The sequence below is a fragment of the Siniperca chuatsi genome, linkage group LG10 (assembly GCF_020085105.1).
Source record: "Siniperca chuatsi isolate FFG_IHB_CAS linkage group LG10, ASM2008510v1, whole genome shotgun sequence".
Classification (NCBI taxonomy): domain Eukaryota; kingdom Metazoa; phylum Chordata; class Actinopteri; order Centrarchiformes; family Sinipercidae; genus Siniperca; species Siniperca chuatsi.
Window position 1 is genome coordinate 22,680,928 of NC_058051.1, and position 21,387 is coordinate 22,702,314.

At 39.8% G+C, this 21,387-nt stretch overlaps 1 protein-coding gene across 3 annotated transcripts in view; it reads left to right on the forward strand.

Moving 5' to 3' along the window:
* Positions 1–21,387, forward strand: part of LOC122883618 (adenylate cyclase type 6-like) — a 36,771-nt gene that overhangs the window by 2,779 nt on the left and 12,605 nt on the right. For all 3 annotated transcript variants that reach the window (XM_044212572.1, XM_044212570.1, XM_044212573.1), the window contains 3 exons: positions 1,035–1,282; positions 1,408–2,347; positions 19,973–20,122. In XM_044212572.1, the coding sequence (XP_044068507.1) occupies positions 1,263–1,282; positions 1,408–2,347; positions 19,973–20,122 (1,110 nt within the window). In that variant the 5' untranslated portion in view covers positions 1,035–1,262. The remainder of the gene's footprint in view (positions 1–1,034; positions 1,283–1,407; positions 2,348–19,972; positions 20,123–21,387) is intronic.

A 21,387-nucleotide genomic window follows, 5' to 3' on the forward strand; every position in this document is an offset into this window, starting at 1 on the left:
CTTTTGGTTTAGTGCTGCAGGGCCTGCACATCCTGTCATGCTGTGTCTCCCATTACTGTCTTGATATTTGTCTTGACAGTGTCCTGTTGTCCGGTGGCATTTATCTGTATTTATTACTTGCCCCTTATTATTGATTGTGATAATAAACAGAGTTGTTCTTTATCTTCAGTCCAACTGACTTCAAAATGCTGCTGTGTTTTTACACGGGGGTCAAATTGAACAAGTTCTGGTTCACCTTAAAAAACTGAGCCTTCGAGCTATTTTGGGTCTTACCCCCCCCCCCCATAGTTTTGTAAGTAGCTTCTTCTTCTTTTATGAATCTGTCTCCGTTTAGACATGTGACGAAATCTCAAGTGTCCCTGGTTATCCAGGAAATTAGATTGATGTGCATTTAGCGGACATTAATGCATTTTATTTCCTGTCAAATTTGGGGTGAAGGAGATCTTTGCTAACAAGTAGAACTGCAATGATGAATCAATTAGTTGTCAACTATTAAATTAATCGGCAAATATTTTTATAATGGATCAATCAGTTCGACAAATTTTTTAGGAAAAAAGTAAAAATTCTCTGAATCCAGCTTCTTAAACGTGAATATTTTCTGTTTTTTTCACTCCTCTATGACAGTAAACTGAATATCTTTGGATTGGGGACAAAACAAGACACTTGAGGACGTCATCTTGGGCTTTCAGAAACATTGATCAACATTTTTCATCATTTTCTGACATTTTATAGACCAAACAACTAATCGATTAATTGAGAAAATAATCGACAGATTTTTCGACAATGAAAATAATCATTGGTTGCAGCCCTACTAACAAGCTATTCAAAGGGCTAAATGTGAGTCAGGCCTGTTCATTAATATGAGTATTAGCATCAACGACAGACTGGACAAGACATCCACATTACGATAATGATGTGTCTCACATGATCTATTCACTGCTTAAATTTCAGCCATGACACCGTCACAGATCTATTTGTGCACTGGCTTTTCCTGTTTGTCACTCTACAATCTGTATGTTTGATTTTTCCTGTAGACCCAGCAGAAGCCGTGGAGATAGGCCTACCAGCAGAGACTGGTCTTCTTATTAACCTTGGTCTCTGATTACTGGCTCTGACAAAAACATCTGGAGCTTTGACTGGTGCGCTTTTTGACACCATCCTGCGGCCCTGCAGTGTGGCCTCTACAAACCCCTCCTCACTTCTTCAAAATTTTGTCCAAGGGGATAAATGAGTGAACCGGCTGTAAAGGAAAGGGCTGGGACATGTACCAGAACCCCAACAGGTAAATGAACAACTCTTGCAGGTGGATGGAGGAGAAAATGGTCCTCCCACATGGCATCAGTACTGTAGCTGTCATCTGTCTTTGACCTGTTCCTGTACTGAACGTTCCTCTCTCTGCTCACACAGAATGTCCTGGTTCAGTGGTTTCCTAGTCGCCAGAGTGGACGACCGCAAGACTGCCTGGGGGGAGCGCAATGGCAAGAAGTCCAAACGGAAGGGAGGCTCATCTCTCTGCAACCCGCGTTACATGAGCTGTCTGCGGGACCCAGATGCTATGGAGCCCCCCCCTGGAGCCCCCCTCCATCAGCACCACCGCGGAGGGGTGGCAGGGGCCGTGGGAGGTGGCGGCAACTTTGGAGTCCGTTGCGGATGGCAGGAGGACCACTATGGCAAAAGGGGAGGGGCTCCTGGGGAAGGGGTGGGGCTGAAATCGGTTGACTTAGGCTTTGAGGACGGGGAGTTGAAAGGGAGAAAAGGGGGATGTAACGGAGGAAGCGGGGACATGGGCGATGAGGGTCCCAACGGCGCAGCAGGGGTGGTGACGGCTGCGGACTGCTGGCTCAGGGTGGTGCGGGTGTTCCAGTCAAAAAAATTCCAGTCCCGCAAACTGGAGCGCCTATACCAGCGGTACTTTTTTAGGCTGAACCAGAGCTCCTTGACCATGCTCATGGGGGTACTTGTGATCGTGTGCGGCATCATGTTGACCTTCCACTGTGTCCACGCCGCCCCTCACGTGGCCTATTCGTCAGCCCTGTCGGTGGCGATGGCGCTCTTCATGGCTCTTATGGTAGTGTGCAACCGCAACGGCTTCCACCAGGACTACATGTGGATGGTCAGTTACCTGGTGATCGGAGTCTTGGTGTCGGTGCAGGTGTTCGGGGTGCTCATGGTGGCACCCAGGAGCGCTTCAGAAGGCATCTGGTGGTCTGTGTTCTTCATCTACATCATCTACACTCTGCTGCCTGTGAGGATGAGAGCGGCAGTGCTGAGTGGAGCAGTGCTGTCCATCATACACGTGGTCACCACCTGGCAGATCAACCAGGAAGATAAGTTCCTCTGGAAACAGGTAAAGAGAGGCTTTGTTTGACTGTTCTCTTTGCTTGTCAAGGTTGACCTGAATTGACACTGATGGTAAACAGGGCGGAAACTATTTTGACAGTTCTACATTCATTTTCCCTTTCTGTTATGTCATTTCTCAGACAGTTTATGGACCTTTATCCTGCATTTTTTCTGATTAATTAAGTTCATGAATGAAGTTCAGCATACTCTGATCTACCTACTCTGTTATTTGTTTCACCTCTTCTCACTCACAGATCCTTTGGTGGGTCGATCTGCACAAAAGCATGTTGTGTAACTAAGCGTTGTTCAAATCCAGATAGAAAAAAAGATAGAGAGTCATCTCTCTATGTAGTCCATATGGTTCAGTTGTTACACATCCAGCAGACACATTAGCAATTAGAGCAACATTAGCATTCATTTGGAGCAGTGCAGCTTAAATTCCTGCCAACTAAGATCCCAAGGTTTTCTAAGATACCAAATATGTCATGTAAGAAGTTATACACAGGACACATTTTTCACTTAATATAATTGGTCAACCATAAATAAATGGCATCCTGAATATGAATTTTGAACTCACACTTAACTAATAAGTGTAAAACAAACAGATACAAAATGTATTCTATTATGGTTGAAATGGGGTTGAAAAAATTATTAGTTGATTCGTCCATGGACAAAAATCATCAACTATTTTGATGATGAGTTAATCTTTCAAGTCATCTTTCAAGGAAAAATACCAAACATTGTTTAGTTTAAGCTTCTCAGTTTGCTGCTCAGGATTTGCTGCTTGGTCAGACAGCAGCAAACGTTTATAGACGTAGATTAATCGATAATGAAAATAATTGTTAGTCGCAGGCCTAAAAAATGTTTAAACTAAATTTGAAGCTACTTTAAGTGGTAAATTGGAAACATGGAGGGTAAAGTAGTTAATGAGTAATTAAATACATCAGACAAGTGAAATATGTATTATTATATTATATTATAAAATAAAACTGTGATATAGAGTTATAAGTTATCACTGTAATTTGACTGAACATGACACAATTTTATTTCACCACATGTTTGGGGGCATTTAAAATGTCTCCTCTGTCATGATGTTTATGATAGGGTGGTGTTATACCGTGTGAACCAGCAACACAGTCGATGCAGTGTATATTGCTCTACTGTGTTTCGTCACCACGTTGTATCTGTGTATTTACATGTACTTTTGGGCTTATGGGTCTTGCTGTACAGTGTGTTGTTTGTGCGTCATGCCAAGGACCAAGGGGCTCGCTGAAGGTCAGTGGGCTGAATGAACTGCCCCGGCTGGACGGCTCTGTGTGTGTGTGTGTGTGTGTGTGTGTGTGTTGTTGTTGTGTGACAGTGGGAGAATACCATGATATAAAGCAGTATCACTCAGGTCTCTGTGCTCTCACACAAGGGACACTTTGTACTTTTCTCCAAGGGTGGGGTGACTGGGGTGAGGCCGGAGGGGTAACAGTACGGTGGCTGCTTGCTTTCTGTACTGCCATAGCTGTTCTACAACTGTCGTCTCCTTGGGGAAAAGTTATGGAAAGCATAATGGGAAGGCCATTACATGAAAACAATAGGGGGATATGGGCCTTAATTATGAATCACTGATTGTCACTGTAATGTCTCTGCCATTACTATAAGGTATGCAATCAGTAACATATCCTTTCATGTGTTAGCAGAATCTATTCTCAGAAAACAACCCAAATAAGTCTCTTAAACACAGATCACTTAATTCATAATAAACAATCGCAATATTGTATTGCAATTGTTAATTATGAATTAATAACGTACAGGAAGAGGTTTGGGGTTCATGGGAACTCTGTAACTGCTGTGTGCTCTGTAACATCATGCATGATATATCATACTGCAATCCATCACAGGCTCCAACATTGTTTGCCATTGTTAAGTGAATGAATGTCATGAGATAGCTGCAGCCCGGTAATGCTGTTTATTCCTAAGGTCGTCTGTGTACTATGTGACACAGTAAAACAGCGTCATCAGTCACTGCTTCATGCTTGTGTGCAAGTATTTCCCCTTTCTCCAATAACTCATTAACCTCACTGGGTTTTTCTGTTGGTGTCGGCACAGATCTTCTTCTGTTTGCAGGCACTTCAGATTTAAAGGGGGAATTTAGAAGGAATCTGTGCAGTTGAGTTGGGTTGAGCGGTTGCTGTTGACTGGGACAGTAACTAGCTTCTGGTTATCTGATTTCACTTGGGCCTCTCTTCTCAGTCATGAGTGCAAGTGTGTGTTGATTTCTGAAAGAGTACAAGAAACTGATTAATGAGGTCAGTGGGTTAGGGTTAATGTCAATGTTGCCCATGATCACTACATCTGGGTCGGCAGCTCTGTGAGGTAATGTCACATAAATGCGTGCACCAGTTTAGCAAACATTTGTGACAGATATGCGGTAGCTTGCTTATGTTGCCAGGTCACTGTCAGTCTAATCTCTATAAACAGATATCTGCATATGAATGGAGAATCTGTAGGCAAGGTACAAGATTTTGGTATCAGAAATGTTCTAGTTTCCGTTTGTAGTCCATTTGTAGTCTGAGTAGTATTGACCAATTACATTTTAACAGGCTTTGGTTTGCATGCAGGTAAACAGTACGGGTGGAGAGCAATAGATGCGGAATGTATTGGCCGAAATGCAATCTGACGACGATTTAGCTTTTTGTCAATCTTGGAACCCTAGACATTAGCTTTTTATTCATATTTAAATTCAAATCATCATCAGATGATAGCCGATGGGTTCCGAGATATCCGTTATTCGATATCCGTTAGCTACACCGGAAGCCCCAAAACATTGGCAGTTGCCGTGATGAAGCAGATTAACAAAATCTTTGACTGTTAAACTTTTAATAGATTTATCAGAATGTTTATTCAACTTCAGTTTTGATTTTTGCTTATGTAGTCATAAATACTCTATCTTACAGAGAAATATTTAAGATTTATAAATAAGTTATCAGGGGTTTTATAGGATGAAAGGCCTTCACATTATCTAGCTTTGTGTTTATTGTGCAGCATAGCATTTAATTTATATTGTGTGTAGTTACTTTCTAATATATTCTGTTAAATTCTGTCCAAAATGTGAGAACAGCCACACACGCCAAAACACAAAACAAGTGTTTCAAATCAGAGACATGGAAGAATGTGCTTTACAGGCCAAGTCTTATTTGAAACACAAAAGAAAAGAGCAACCTAATTTAAGACATAAACAAAGAAAGCTAAAACAGAAAATTTTTTATTCTGTTTTTATTCTCTGTTGTTGCTAACAGAATCTGTCATGTAAGACCAGAGCAAACTGAAACTCTTGCTGACATCTTGATGCTGTCTGTCTGCTACATGAGAAGTATTTCATGTTCGTCTCTTGAAATTATGGCTCTTAATCCCTTCAAACCTTTCCAAACACATGCAGTCCATCTGGTTGTTTCCTAAGCTGTATTGCTCTTCGCATTGGTTGGTATGTGTGTTTTTACAGCTGCATATGGTAGACTCGAGTGTCTGTTCTTAGCTTCACTTTGAGTGTCTTATTGTACACGCTCACACCATAAATTACAGTATATTGGAGTTTGAACCACCTTGTTATACACAGGACTGCTTTCAAAACAAAGATCAATCTATCAACACTTTAACATGTAAAATTTGTTTGTAATGGAGACGTCCTCAGACTCCTCAGCTGAAATCAGTTAGCCATAGCGGTACAGTACATACACATGTGCATGTCCCACCCAGCTACCCATCAATACACACACACACACACACACACACACACACACACCATCCTATGCTTTGTTATGGTTGTCACCTTCCCTTCCCGTCTCCATTGAACGTCTGTCAGAATTGCTGCTGTTTCTTTTCCCCAAAACTATTGTCCTGCCTATATGTGTGGGAGTCTATTTAAGTGTGAATGCTGACATGTACAGTATGTGCTTCTATCCAGGATTAAATCAGAAAAATGCCCCAGTAAAGCCCAAACATGTTTTTATACACGTCACTCTGCTTAGCCGTACTTTATTCTGCACGCGCACTGATCACTGCCGATAGGTTTGTCAATTCAATTTTTGGATTTTGTCACTGAAGCTTCTCATGATTGTACATTCTTCACTCCAGCGTTATTTGCTTTATGGCCCCAGACAATACCAATGACAATGACTAGCATTGTTGTGTGGATGTTGTTGACACAAGTGCTGTGAGAGGTCAAAGACTGGTTCCTAAAAATATCCGGCCCTTGGCGTTTATACAAACTGTTGCGTCACATGGAACAGTCTTATCAGAGCCTGCGTCAGAACAGGCAGGTCACTTTAACCCCCTTTTCTCTGCATACACATGGGGTTGCGTTTTCACATACCCTGAAACACTACACAGTTGTAGAGGCTAATAGTACACAATCTTTTCTGTTAATGAACGTAATGCATTTCGGGATGGATCTTTGATCTTTGACCACAGCAGATATGGTGGGTTAAGCCCCTAAAAGCCCATTAAACAGCACAGAGGGCAAATCAGGCCTCTTTGTGGACTCTTGGTCAGGGGACAGTCAATATGTTTCACTGTTCTCCTTGTCAAGCTCTTGCTAAGTGTTTAAAGCGTGTTTTTTATTTAATAGATAAGATAAGGGAATAGAGTTTAAATAACCATGTGCTGCTCCTGTAGTAATGCTCTTAGTTTATACGTAAATCCACTATACTCTGACGTCAAACTTTCCAAATGGCTGTTTACTCAATTTTGAAATTTCCAGGATGTTATACAGAGAATACATGCATTTTAATCAGTCCAAATCTCACACCGTATCAACTGTATCAGCTGTTCACAGTTTCACAGCAGCTCCCGGTGCTGGAATAACCTTGTGTGTGCAATATGCATCGAGATGGGAGACTTGGATCCCAGTGGAGGAAGTGTCAGCCTGTGATGATCACCTGTGCAAAGCTGCAGCTATAGAATAAGACACCCTGTATAAGGGAAGGAGGAGGCAGCGAGGCGGTGTGAGGAGAATCCGATATTCTCCCCACGCAGTCCTTCCACAGCCTCCTTGATAAATAATTTGTGTGTTTAACGCGGCAGCAGCATTTTAACAAGGATACCTGTCACATGTACACTTTGCTCATGACCAGGATGGGTGCTGATTGATGGGATCACACAACACAGCTTTACTCAAAGGATCGACATAGGTTGCAGTGTATCAAAATTTAAGCATTAATGCACCTGAATGTGATATGATCCCTCATTGCATAATTGTTTCTCATTTCACCTGTTTTTTACTTGTATGATGATTACATGGATACAGACGCACATAAAAATGCACATACACACTCAGACACACATACCACCACCGCCAATCAGCCAATCTGTGGACCAATAAGAGCCCTGGAAAATGAGTTTAGCATCACTTCTGAGAATGATGGGGAATAAACAGCATTGCTAAGTGTCTCCCTTAGTGCTTGTGTTCAGTTGTTCCAGTGGTTGCCATGGAAACAACTACGACTCAAGCAGCCGAGACCCAGTTCAGCCTGCTGGTGTACAGTTTGGTAACTGTTGCTTCAAGTAAAAAAAAAAAAAAAAAATCAGGTCAAAATTGATTTCTGCTGTTCATTTCTCCTTCTGAGAATCTGAAAGCTTGAAGGGTGTTGGAGGGGGTCCGAGATTTCTAGACACATGGCTGTTTGGCTGCTCGAATAAATTCGTGCTTTGTTTTCCTCCCCCCTGCTGTCGAAATGAGAAGGTCCATAATTAAACATGGTGATGACAGAGGAGAGGTCATATGAGTGGAGGTGGTGGGGAGTTGAGAGGGAGGGATGAACAGGATGTTGTTTACCAGTTGTCTGGTTCAGGGAAGCTTATCTCTGGTCAGCTTGCTATGACTGTGCATGTTTGTAGCCCCAGTAATGTGAAGAAAGTGCAGGATGTGTTTTTAGGCGTCAAAGATGCACACTTTTTAAATACAACTAGTAGTTAAGTAGTTAATAGTTGACCTTGTATGGTTTTGTTATTTACAGGAGTTTCTTTTACTCGCAATTTGTTTTATTGCTAATTGCAACTTCTTTACATTCCTCTAATGTTGACATAACTCCTCTAAGAGGCTTTTTTGTTTAATCACAGCAGTTATCCCTGAACTTGTTGTCTGTCCACAGCATATAAAGCCTAGCGTCCTTGCAGGGGTTCCACGCTTTCCAGAAAAACTTGATAATATTGTGAAAAAGGTTTTGATTCTTTCAAGCTCCCTTCTTTTTTATGCAGATTTTGTTGTTCTTTAAATAAAAACACTTTTGCAACTCCGATGCCAGAATACTTTAGAATAGTCACACTCTCTCCACAGTAGTCACACCCGCCTGGTTGCCAGCAGAAATGTGCGTGGTGTGTAGTTTTTCAGTGTTAGGACCCCCAGCACGTCCCTGTCCATGTTTACAGAAACATGACTGAGGAAAAAGGAGTTTGAACATGGTCAGTATGATCAGGATAACTGGCTTTTGAAATTACAAGAAGTTGTTCACGACGCAGCTGTACATTATTTATGTAATGTGTATGGTCTTGTGTCTCAGTGCCTCTAAAATACTCAAAGATGTCTAAAACAGCAGAAGGAAACGCAGAAAAGCCAACAAATTATTAATAGAAATCTGTGTGTCATCAGTCATACTTTTATGTTTATAGATAAGAAAAAAACAGTTCACTTATCCCAAAACAAATACCAGTGGTGACAGGGGAAAAGAGTTGGAGTGGCAGTGTCTTGAGTGTTTTTTAGCTGAAAAAAACATGTTTGTTGTAATAAAGTATATTGTGACGGGCTGTCTGAATAAATTACACTTTGGGAAGCAGAAACAATTGCCACACATTTGCACCATTTCCTGTTTTAAAAGAACATAGACATAGCCTAATATGAACTACACACTTTCTGCCCTTTTGTGATTTATCTTATGCATCACATGTTTGTTTAGACTCATATCTTTTACTTAAATACACAAAATAAAATGCCCAACTTCCTCCACAGATTGCAAGATCCCAGCTGCTAATGTAGTCTACAGTAAATTGCATCTAATATATGACTGAATTAGTTGACTAGAAAAGAAATCTAGATGTTTTATTGTCTACTTTTGGAACAAACCTCTGTATAAATTATTTCTGTATCTTCTATAAGTGAAATGTCAGACTAAGGCCGTGTCCAAAATCACTCTATTTACTGTAAAGTGCACTAAATTTGTTTTAAATTCATGCTCTGTTTAGTTAAATCCCCACGATGGAATGAAAAAAGTAGTGTCCATGGCTTGTACACTACTTTCTGTGTAAACTATTGTATAGAGTGAATTATAGAGTGTTTGTTATAGGGAATGAGGGGGTGGTTTTAGACGCAGCATAAGACAATCAGATCTGAGCAATGTAATGAAAAATTTCCATGTTAACCTTCAGCATAATGCGACTTTTTTGTTTGTTTCTTTACTATAAATAGATAGAAACAAGGGTGTATGGACTAGACTTTGTCACAATATTTCCATGTGAAAGAGGATATTTTTCTAATCCATATATCCATTATATTTACACAAATTAACATTTCCTGCAATATTTTTCCTCCTCGTGGTATATGTGCATGTAAAGATCTATGATGGGAATCCACAGACTGTCTGCATTCACATTTTCAGAGCAAGTAAAATATAAATCACCAGAGACTTGCTATTCACTGCAATGGAAACAACTCTGAAAATGAGAAAAATACAATTGAAATTAAAGAACTAAATTCAAATATGTTAGAGCAAAATAATTACATTTTGTGCCCTCACATCACAATGGTGCAGTTTTGTTTAAATGACACTATGTCATGTCAGTCGCAATGATGACAGATTTTAGAAACTAAGAATACCTTTAAACAGTTTGATTGATGTTGTCCTGGAAATGTCCTGGAAAATGATTTCCTGAGAAAGAACAAAACTCTGCCCTGCTGTTCATCACAAATGACAGAAATGACAAGATTGTACAGGTGATTGTGCTCCAAAATATTTTTTCTCTCCAGCTTAAAAGATTCATTTTTATGTGAAGATTTTCCACTGTAAGACATAAATGTCTGATTGCAGTGCGACTCAGTTAGACGCTCACCTCCAGACAGTGTATAGACCACCCCAGCCGAGTTAGGGAGCAGAGTGAGCAGGCGGAGCTTGACTCGTTATCTGTTGATGTGGTTCTGGTCATTCCAGATAAGGGGAGTGCGAGCTGTGTGTAGACATGAAACTCAGGCTGAGTACACAAACCCAGCAGCTGCCTGGAACCACACATACACAGACTCTTTCACAAAGGCTCAAAGTGACAGTGAGCGTGAGTTGGGAGGAGGCAGGAAAAAATAAATGAAATGAAAGAATATGGAAATAAATAACAAACGATCACAAGGAAAGATAAGAGGCAACCTACGGGGGAGACTCTTAGGGTTTATAACGAGTAAAACACTGTCATTGTGTTTGGGGTGCTAGAGTGTGTTTTACAGAGCCCGATCTAACACAGATGCTTTAAGGAGTTCCAGATGCTCCTCAAAGGCCGATGAGCTCTGACTTGCACTCTCACTGGCCCCGTTTCAACAACAATATCCCATCAGTCATTGCTCCCTCTGGGAAAAGGTCTTATAAATTCAGTATCTTGTTACATGTCAGCCTGAAATATTGTTCTCAGTGTATTTAAAGGAGTGGGGTTTGCTATTCTGGAGAAATCCAATACAATGACAAATACCATGATATAGAGCGAACAACGACACAGCAAGTAATGTAACTAATGTTAGCTAGGTTGTGAGTTAGCTTAGCAAGGTTGTGGGTTAGCAAACTGGCGCTACAGTTGCTGCTGCGAAGCTAACAGCCAGAGAGAACGAGACGGTTTCCCAGAGCCAGCACAGCAGCTCCAGACAGAGATACTCACAACTCTCCTGCTACTACAGTTAACATCACAACAACAGCACATCTTGGCAGACTAGAAAGTAAGCTGAATGTCCGTGGGCAAGTCATTTAACTGACACACAAATCATGGCTGTAATGGCTGGAATAATGTTGTGTGGCTCAGTCCAAGCCACTTTGTTTGTTTCCCATTTACAGAGCCAGGGCTGTGTACAAACACCAGTGTTTTTTTCAGCGCACAAACCGAACAGACAGCTAGCGGACTGTGAGGAGATATTTGCTGAATTTGACAAAAAGACGTGTATTGGATTAGAATCGCATACCCCACCTCTAAGTGACTGCAGTAGTCCAAGTCAGCTCTAAACCGTTAAGTTAAGCCGTGTTGAAAGGAGTCGATTAATTGACAGTTCGCTAAACCCCTCCCTGAAACAGCGTTTGTCCAATCATAGCTTAGCAACTGTAACTATGCATGGCAGGCCTGTCAAGTTTTGGATTTCTCCACTTGTTGAAGCGGTGTTCATGGGGCTTTAGTATGAGCAATATTTGCCATTTTAAAAGTTTTGAGGGTTTTTAACCTTTTCAAAACCAAAAACACAAGAGCAAAAGTGTGGGAAATGGACTAAACTGTGTGTTCCTCAGCTGAAACGTCTGCAATCGTTAGCATGTCTGACTAACTAGCTTACTATTAGTAAACTTCCAAGGCTAAAAGTAAGCATATCATTAACTAACTGCATTAATTTGCTACATCCCCGTTTATGAGTAGCACATCCACTGTTTGGAAGCTGGTCCTAGATGCTATCAATGTTTTGGCTAACGTTAGCGGCTCTGTCCCTCTCTTTGTTGGATTTGGGTAAGTTTTGACTCTAGCAACCCCAGCCAATGTTACCTGAGATAGCGTTACATTTGCCAAACACACCGGTTACTTAACTTATATTTACTTATTTTTTTAACATATTATAATACCAAGACTAACTAGTTCTATACTGCAGTACAAACTGACATTTCAGCCAGCAAAATTGCCAGTTAACAGCTAGAAATGAGAAGTCTGCTTTTGTCTACCTCTGCCTAAGTAAAAAACCCCAAGAATTTTGATGGTAAATCTGCCAACATTGTCATTGTAATCTACATATGTGCTGCGAAAGAAGGAAAAGTTTTACAGGAGTAGCAACAGTAACTAAGAGAGGCGGGGCTTAGTGAACAGTGAATTGATTGGTTGGGATTTGGGCTCTGTTAACTTGGACATTTTTACTGTATATATGACATTTTATAGACACAACAACAACAATTAATTGATGAAATAAAAAATGTATTTATTGTTAGTGAAAACAATTTGTTGGTAACGGGCAAAACAGAGTTAGAACATACTGAGAATACAGTATGTTCTGACTGTGGTAATTTGGTGTAATGAGCTTGTAAGACAAAGTCATCTGCCCACCCCTACACCCACTACCACCCCTCCTCCACAGCTGGTCCCCCAGGCTGCACCCTCCCTGAACCCAGGTAGGGGACTGCAGGTCTTTGGAGGGAGGCTGTGGAATGTGGGTGATAGTTGCTAAGTGAAAGCTGCGCTGCCATCTCTGATAATTCACAGTCGCCGTGGGTGTGAGTCTCGGGCCAACACTAAGCAGAACCTTTCAAAAGACTGAGAAAGAAGCACACGCAGAGAGAGAGAGAGAGAGAGACTCTTCAACAACATTGAGTTATATATAAAATCACCACCATCATCACATCTCCATCTTCCACGCACAAGAGGTGTATAATGACTGCTGGCTTCAAAATGAGCTCTCTAACAGGAATATTAAATCAGGAAAGTGAACATGCATACACCTGCATATACATTATAGCAAAGCTTGTTTCTGCATATCAACAACTTCTAAGAGACAATGCATGTGTCTGGGGAAAATGTATCTGATTGATTTTTTCTTGCTTACAGCTTAACTAAAGGGATTTAAAGTGTAAATTTCATGTCCTGAAAGAGCTTTTGGTCTGCAGCTTCAGTATTCATTTCAGTCATTTCATTTTTAAGCCTCTGAACTTTTCATTCTGTCAAATGACTTGCGAGGGGTCTGAGTAAATTAAGTGGTGCAGAAGTAATACCAGGTGTCTGGGGAAAATGTTAAGATCTTCCCTGACCTGCTAATTTTATGCATTTGCATGTATGCACACACACACACACACACACGCACACACACACACCTAGCTGTGATCAGTGTCGGGTGTTGGCTGAGTATTGTTAAGTGGGATGGAGAGCAGGATGGAGGGATTAAAGGAGAGGGCAGGTCACCTACTGCTGTGCCGTGTGAACATGCTGAGAAAAAAGGAAAAAATACTGGGCTGACTTTCTGCAAGAAGGACTATGCACTATACAGAAACCTTAGGCAGTTTGATTAAGATTGTTTGGTTTGAAATGGAATTGGCTTGTGAGTGCTGACTATTAGTCACATCCTGCTGTCTGTTTTGGAGAGGATTGTTTAGTTACTTCATCGCACAGACTACATTTTTTCCTGTTGATCAGTTTCTCTTAAACCTGCAATAACACAACACTGACATATTACCACCTTTAAAGTTGATTTAGTGTTAGCAAAGAGTTGCTTATTTACACATCCAGCAGTTACGAAGCCACATTCATTTGTGAGTGTAATGTAAGTCCAATATTCACTCTCTTTTAGCTATTTTTGGTCAACTCCTGAGAAAGATATCTGGCTCTTTAGCTGCTGAATGCTCCACTGTGTTCACCAGCTGGTCGCTAACTGTGTTTGTCTGTGGTTTGGTGCTGAGCAGGTAGCGTATAGTTTTTAGAGGTTTTTTGAGCGTCTTCGCTGAAAACAGCTGCCTGCTTTGGCTAAAAAAACAACTCAATGAGAGCAGTGAGAGTGAACCAGACCAGTAAAGTTGTGTGCCAGAAAACTGAAACAATAAGCTAAAAGATGCTATAAAGCGCTGTAGAGCTGAAGGGAGCTCTAAGGAGTGATAATTCTCTGTGGGTTCATCCTGACCCCTTTCACAACAAGTATCCACAAGATCCATTAATAGAAAAATATTGATTATAGTTGCTCTAAATAATCTTATTCTGGTGCATTACATTTGTGTCTGTCTTGTAGGATGCTGTTAAATGTCCCACTTGTCCACATGCTTTCTCCTCCTCAAAGAACACTCTTTCCCAGTCTGAAATGGGGCCCTGATGGCTTTAAAAGTCAATGTTTATAGACTCACTGTCAGGACCACAGACTTCCTGCTAAAGTAAATGGCTGCTGTGCTAAATCTATCATAAAGAAAGACAAAAATTATAAATAAAGTTTCTGAATGTTCCATTAGCCCCCCTCTCATCCTCGTCTGCTCGGCCAACTTGGAGACGGTAGCTTCAGAGGGGTTTCATTAGATGCAGAGTGGTGATGAGTGTTTGGATGTGGAGGAAAGGTGTAGTGTTGCTGCTGAGGCATTACCAATGATGAGCAGGTGGATATCATTGTTGAGTTTGCCACTTCTTTGTTTAGACATATGTATTCCGTAGTTACACCACCGCTAGCCTTGCTGGCATCACGGCTCTAGCAATGCCATGTCCATGAAAATATGACTTATTATCTCATACTGATGGGATTCTCATAATTTTGGCCTTCATTTTCAGAAAAAGTACAATTATTAATCCCTTAACATCCAGTTTTCCACTTTAATTCCCCCCCTTAAAGTTGAGTCAATCATCTTATTTCACACTATCTGACAGTATCGCATATAGCCTAATTCTGTACCAGCTTGTTTCAGCTCTTCATCAATCAATCAATCATATTTATTTGTCTCGTGTAATCTTATAAGGTACAATCACAGTGAAATGTATATCATATATATGTTTAAGCTGAGTGAAATATTCAAACCTAAGAGATTTTTACAGCTGCGCTGTTCCATCAAATGGTAATATTTCCCCAAAATTCATACACATTTATTTTTGGTATCTTTGGAAACTTTGGGATACCCACGATAATTTAAAATAATGTTTAAAATACTTTTTTTGGGGCAGAAATGGGCTTCTAAATATCTCAGATATTGTCTGACAGTAAAATAAAGAGCTCATTAGGTGTTAAGAAAACTTCAAGGATCAGTAAAATGTACATTGTTAGACGGTTATTCCTGTTTTATTTTTTTTTACTTCACTTGTGGGGGTATTTGAGGTATGCAACAAACATACTTGTTAAGCATAGAGGTGGTCATTTATTCAGCAATGCATCCATAGAGCCATGTTGATCATTTATTGATTAAGCCTGCATATCCTCCCTAAGCTGTTGGGTTTGTTTTGTGGCAAAATACATTTTAATCTATGTTGTGCTGAATAGCCAGTATTAGTGCTGTTTTGCCTGCCCTGTCTAGATCAGAGCAGCTCTTACATAATGCCATTTTGATATCCAGGGATTAGGCCGAGGTCCTCTCTACAGACTGGCTGGCTGCTTCCATCATCTCACCCCCGGGGAAAATGACGACTGCTTTTATGACAAAAAACAAACAAACTGTGATTTTACAGTGACGTGATGTTCAATTCCTGTTTTATTTTAGTCACAAACCGAACATAACCCTTTTAGTAGGCTGTAATCATATTGGTAACTCAGTCATGAACCCTACCTGACAGAGAGTGAGCAATGAAGATTATAATGCGAGTGGTATGATTATAATGGTGCTGGACCAAACCAGCACGGGAAAGGCTGGCAGGATATAAGCGATGAGTTCAGATAAATGAGTGTGTTGTTGAGCACAGAGGACATGAGCAGGTGCAGTGGCCTTGCACTGGGAGCGTGGTGTGTACAGGTAGCAGGTAAACGCTGCCAAGCAGAGCTCCTAAAGAGGTGGAGTGCTGTTGCGTAAACACAGGACCTTACTGTGTACTCTGTAAACCCACTAGCCCTTGCCCTCTTGAGAAAAGCAAGCAATTAGTTTTGAGCCTGTGAGCTCAGACACATGGAGTGTGATACGCATGTTGAGTGTATCTCAACAGATAAATACTTACAGTCGTTGAAGCATTTGGAGAGAAAACACATATTCACACACAAAAGTCTTGACTGCACACATATAGACTGACAGGAGGCGTTCACCTGCAAGTGCACATTGTGCTGCAGGTTTCACTTTTGTCTCTTGGCTGTTTTTGCTTGATCAGTGAGAGTAATGTAAACAGAGCTGAGCGCTCTGAGCCATCTGCCTAATGTCACTGTGGCCCATATCTGTCCTGCTCTCTCTCTCTCTCTCTCTCTCTCTCTCTCTCTGCAGATCTCACTCACTCATACTCTTCTTACTCTTGTCATCTTCACATTATGTTTGTCCTTCCTTGTCCCGCTCCTTACCCCTTACCACTAATTTCCTTCCTACCCTCAACATCTGTCAGTCTTCCACTTTATCTGTGTTGTCCATTATGCCGCTGTTCTATTTTTTACCCCACCCCTTGTTTGCTTTCTTTTTAAATTAATCTGTGCATTACCCATCTGTTTCTATTCTTGTGTTTGTGTTACTCTGTAAACTATGTCACCTTGGGTCACCTTTATCCCCTATTGCTGTTCTCATTATTCTTTTGTAGCTACCTTATATATTTTCAATCATCCATGCTTTTCTGTTTATATGCAAGTTCTTCTTAAACATGTTTCTTAATGTTAGGACAGTAAAAAAGCTCTCGCTCAAGATTGTACCATGTTTTTTTAGCAAGTATTCTGAATGTATCATCTCTTCCCACTGTTCTACCGTATGCACTATATTAACAGTAAGATTGATTCAAAGCATACGTAAAGATACACAGATCTTTCTCTTGCTCAGATAATTTAAAAATGGAAGGCTCGAAATATAACATTTAGACTGTTTTTATACACCTTTGGATAACCTTTCCAGTGAAATTTCAAAAAGTAAAGGAAGCGTGGTGATCAAAACACTTGAGGATCAGCAGTGACGAATATCTGAGGAAGAACAATGGATCTTGACAATGAAAGGTACTTAAGTAAAGCGACCTGGCTCATGATGAAAAAGGTGTTGAAAAAAAAGATGATTTTGGAAAAAAAGCAGAAGAAAGAAAAGTTTATTTTTGTTAGGCCTGCCAAAAATGTCTAAAGTATTGTATTTTCAACATGAACTACACAGCTGACTTAACTTTTCTCCAGACCGATCTTTCAGGAAGGAAGGCCCATAAAAGTTAAGTATTCCTGGTGCATTCTTGTTGTATCTTTTAAAATAAATGGCAAACAAACCACTATTTATGCCAGATACAGCGATGGTTTTTGATGAAACAAGTTTTGGAGTAATAGGTAGAGCTTGTAACTTCCCATTATACTTCTGTTTGTGATAAAACAAGGTAGAGCTCAGTAATCTAAATGGTAATTCATGATAATACAGTGTACTATAAGTTCAGTTACTTTAGATAATGAAACAGTTATTATGCTGCAAAGATTTAATCATCTGTCCAGGTTTAGAACATTTAGAAGATTAATACTGGACATTTGATATGTATTTAAATAAAGTTAAAGAGTTAAAATACAAAAAGTCTGGATCACAAATTACATGTGAGAAAATATTGATTATTTAGACTTATTTGGGAAACTTCAAAAGGTACTTTAATGACGATAAAACATGATATATCAGCTTTTAAAACAGGACCTGTGAAAGAGAGATTTGAAGTACTCCACAACACAGTAAATAAAAATGCAGAAAACAGTTGGTGGCAGCTTTTGACATTTCACATGTAAATAAAGATAAATAATTTAAATCAGAATCATTACAAATTATTTGGCAATACACTAAATTAATTTGTAACTTATCAGTCAACAAAGGAAGTTAAGCTCAAAGATGTCTCTCTGGAGGACATATGACATTTTTTAACTTTTGCTTCAAAAAGGGAGCCAATATATGAATTCTGTGCATAACATGTTACAAAGATCCTTTTAGACTATTGACTCCTTTGGACAAGATATATATATAAGATTATTAAGATGAGAATACATTTTACCTAAATTAATTAACCTGGATTCACTTTTTTTTAAAAAGATATTCTGTTTACAAGCAGACAGCTTCTACAACTTCTTCTATCCTGAGATTAAAAAAAAACAAAAAAACATTTGGCAAGGTAAATTGTAAACTTCTTGCACGAACATAATATGAACTACAACTGGATCAAAACAATACACCAAAGCATCAGTTATTACACCATTTGTTTTTGTTTGAACTCTTTGCTTCATGTGGAGGAGAAAATGCCAATATAATATAATAATAAAAAATTGGTAGAGCTATCCTTTCTATTCATGTGTTCTGTTCGTGTTGTTTATTGTATGTTTAAACTGTGAATTGAAGGTGCAGTATTATAGTAACATTAACAAAACCCCTTGGCATTTGTTTATTCCCATTTTTACCCAGGAGATCATAAATACTTGAGAAAGAAAAGAAGTAGAAAGATTCAAAAGGCTTCAAATTATATGTGAAACCCTTTTCTTTGCTCATATTGGTGTTTGATACAGGATGTATCATCTCTGGGCTTCCTTCAGGTGCACACTCATTGAGTATTGTGAGTTCAATAGATAAATTAAAAAGACACTGACATTAGTGTATGACAAAGCAAAATTGAACTGCCGTATTTAAGTCATATTTATAGAAAGCTTTGACACAAATATTTGGATTTGAATAAACATGTTTCTGTTTTCATGTAATTCTGATCTACAACTCATTGCATTTTCTGAATACATTGTTTTCAAATTGACGTGGTTTAAAGGCCTTTAGACTTTATTAGACTTTAGTTTATTCCACGTCACACAGTGCGAGATGGGTCTAATAAAATAGCAATCTGCTTCAGACTGTACAATCTCAATTTGCGTTATGTCAGATTGTGCGATGACTGTGTGGTGAATCGTAGCGCTACCGTGTACATATAAAAAAGCACATGAGAGCAGAGGCACGTCATCAGCTTGCGTTATCTGTCTGCGGTGCTTTTATGATTTGAAAATGCAGCAAAACAATAAACAAGGGTTGGCCAAAGTGCCTCCATCCTTTTGCTTTGTGTGTGTCCTAAATGACTTTGGTCTTTGGTCGACAAAGCTCCAAATCAGCCGTTGGTGGATGTGTCTCACAGTGTGATCTAGGACCGGACTTGGATTGAGTACTTAAGTTTTTCACTCAAGATTGTCAACTTTTGTCTCATACAGCCCAAAATCACACAGTGTAAAGTGGCCTTAATGCACATATAATATGTCTTGAGTCTCTTGAGAGAAATAGGGAACAGAAATGTTTGAGAAAAGAGGTAAACAGGGGAATGAAATTCATGCCACTAGTATCATAGAGTGCAATAAAAGCCTGTCACCAGTTGTCTTTATATTCTTTTTATTTAAGGATTTTCCGGTAAAATCAAGCACTGTGGGCCTGTCTCTATCTATCTCTGTCTCTGTCAGCATCACTGTTATTCTCACTGTCAATGAAACCAGTCAGATCAGACAGTTTTACTATGATAAAATTATTTATTTACAGTATTTAAATGAGTACATCTTATCCTGCATACTTTTCTCTCTCAGTAGAAACTGAGGTTTTGATTCATTAAACCATTTTGACCTGGAAGCAATAACAACAACATTGGTACATGAGAAATGAATCATTTGTCTAGTTTGATGAGAAAGCAGTCAGTGATCTATTCTATACCTGCTTACTTTTATGCTTAAATCATTCATTGTTTCTCCCTCTGTTATCTCACAGGATTAGCAGTATCCTCCTCCCTCGTATCGTAAGCTTGACGACCTCTTTCTCCCTCCTCTCTCTCTTCTCTCCAGGTGAGCGCTAATGTCCTGATCTTCCTGTGCACTAACATCATTGGAATCTGTACCCACTACCCCGCTGAGGTTTCCCAGAGACAAGCCTTCCAGGAGACCAGAGGATACATCCAGGCCAGACTACATCTGCAGAGGGAGAATCAACAACAGGTAGGTCTGCACACATACAACATATACACATCTGTCTATATGTATATATGACCGTATTGGACAGAATATATATATATATATATATATATGGGCTCCCACTCCCAAAAGTGTTTTTTAAGAGACTAACATCCTTGAAGCCTTTTCTCTTGTATAAATAAAACATGAAACACTTCCAGTTCTGGCAGTTACAATTTTTCAGACATTCAGTGATATTGGACAGATGATTCGGTCCGGTTTCTACAGTAGAGACATCAGGAGATGCTTTTGACTCGTTTTGTATGCGTCAGAAATGTATTTCCTTCCTGGCAGCAAAACACGTTACACACGAGCCATCAAAAACTCTAAAAGACACTATAAACGGGCTTGAACTAGCTAGCCTAGCAACATTAAGGCTACAAACAACCCATAATGCAACACACTCTGTAGGAGCCTCTGTTACACCAGTACTAACTCCAGATTATCTCCAATATCTGATGTTGTGAATAAGTGCATATCTAGGCTTCGTATATAATACGACCCTCATTTTTCCAAACATTATTTCCAGAACAAATATTGTATCTTATCGAGTATCTGCTGAGTACCGAGTACTGATCCGAGTAGTGCTCCTTTTTCCCCCCCAAATTTTAAATCTGTATACCTCACTGCCTGGAACTTATTGGAATAATTTTAACTGGAGGCCAAGGATTTTTGTGGCAGTAAAAACTGAGTCAGCTGCCCTCATCACTAAATGACTGTAACTGATAGTGGAATTTTATAATGACGTTGACAAAGAAACTGTATATAATGTGAACTGGTCACGTCATGGCCGATTCCTAAGGTCAGTTCTGTCAGTCAACCCACGTAGCACAGCAGTAATTAATGTTTGAGGTCTAGGCATATCAAATGGTTGCATCTTTGCTTTTCTGTGATGGTTTTCTGATATTTTTTTCTAGATTCTAGAAAACACCAAAGCCTGACATTTACTGCTACCTACTTATTTTTATAAAGTAGACTGTAACTGAAGCTGAAGGTTTTTCATAGCTTGATGTGATGTCTTATCTTTTGTGTAGTCTGGAGGTCTAAGTTGCTGACCATGTATTTACAAAGTCCCTGGTTCGAGTCCTGCTAGAGACCCTTGTTGCATGTTGTCTCTGCTCTGCTTTCCTGTCACCTCTCCATTTAGAGTGTGTATGCAGGTGTCAGTGGTGGAAAGTATTTTTACTCAGGTACTGTACTAAACTACAATTTTGAGGTACTTGTACTTTACTTGAGTATGTCCATTTTAC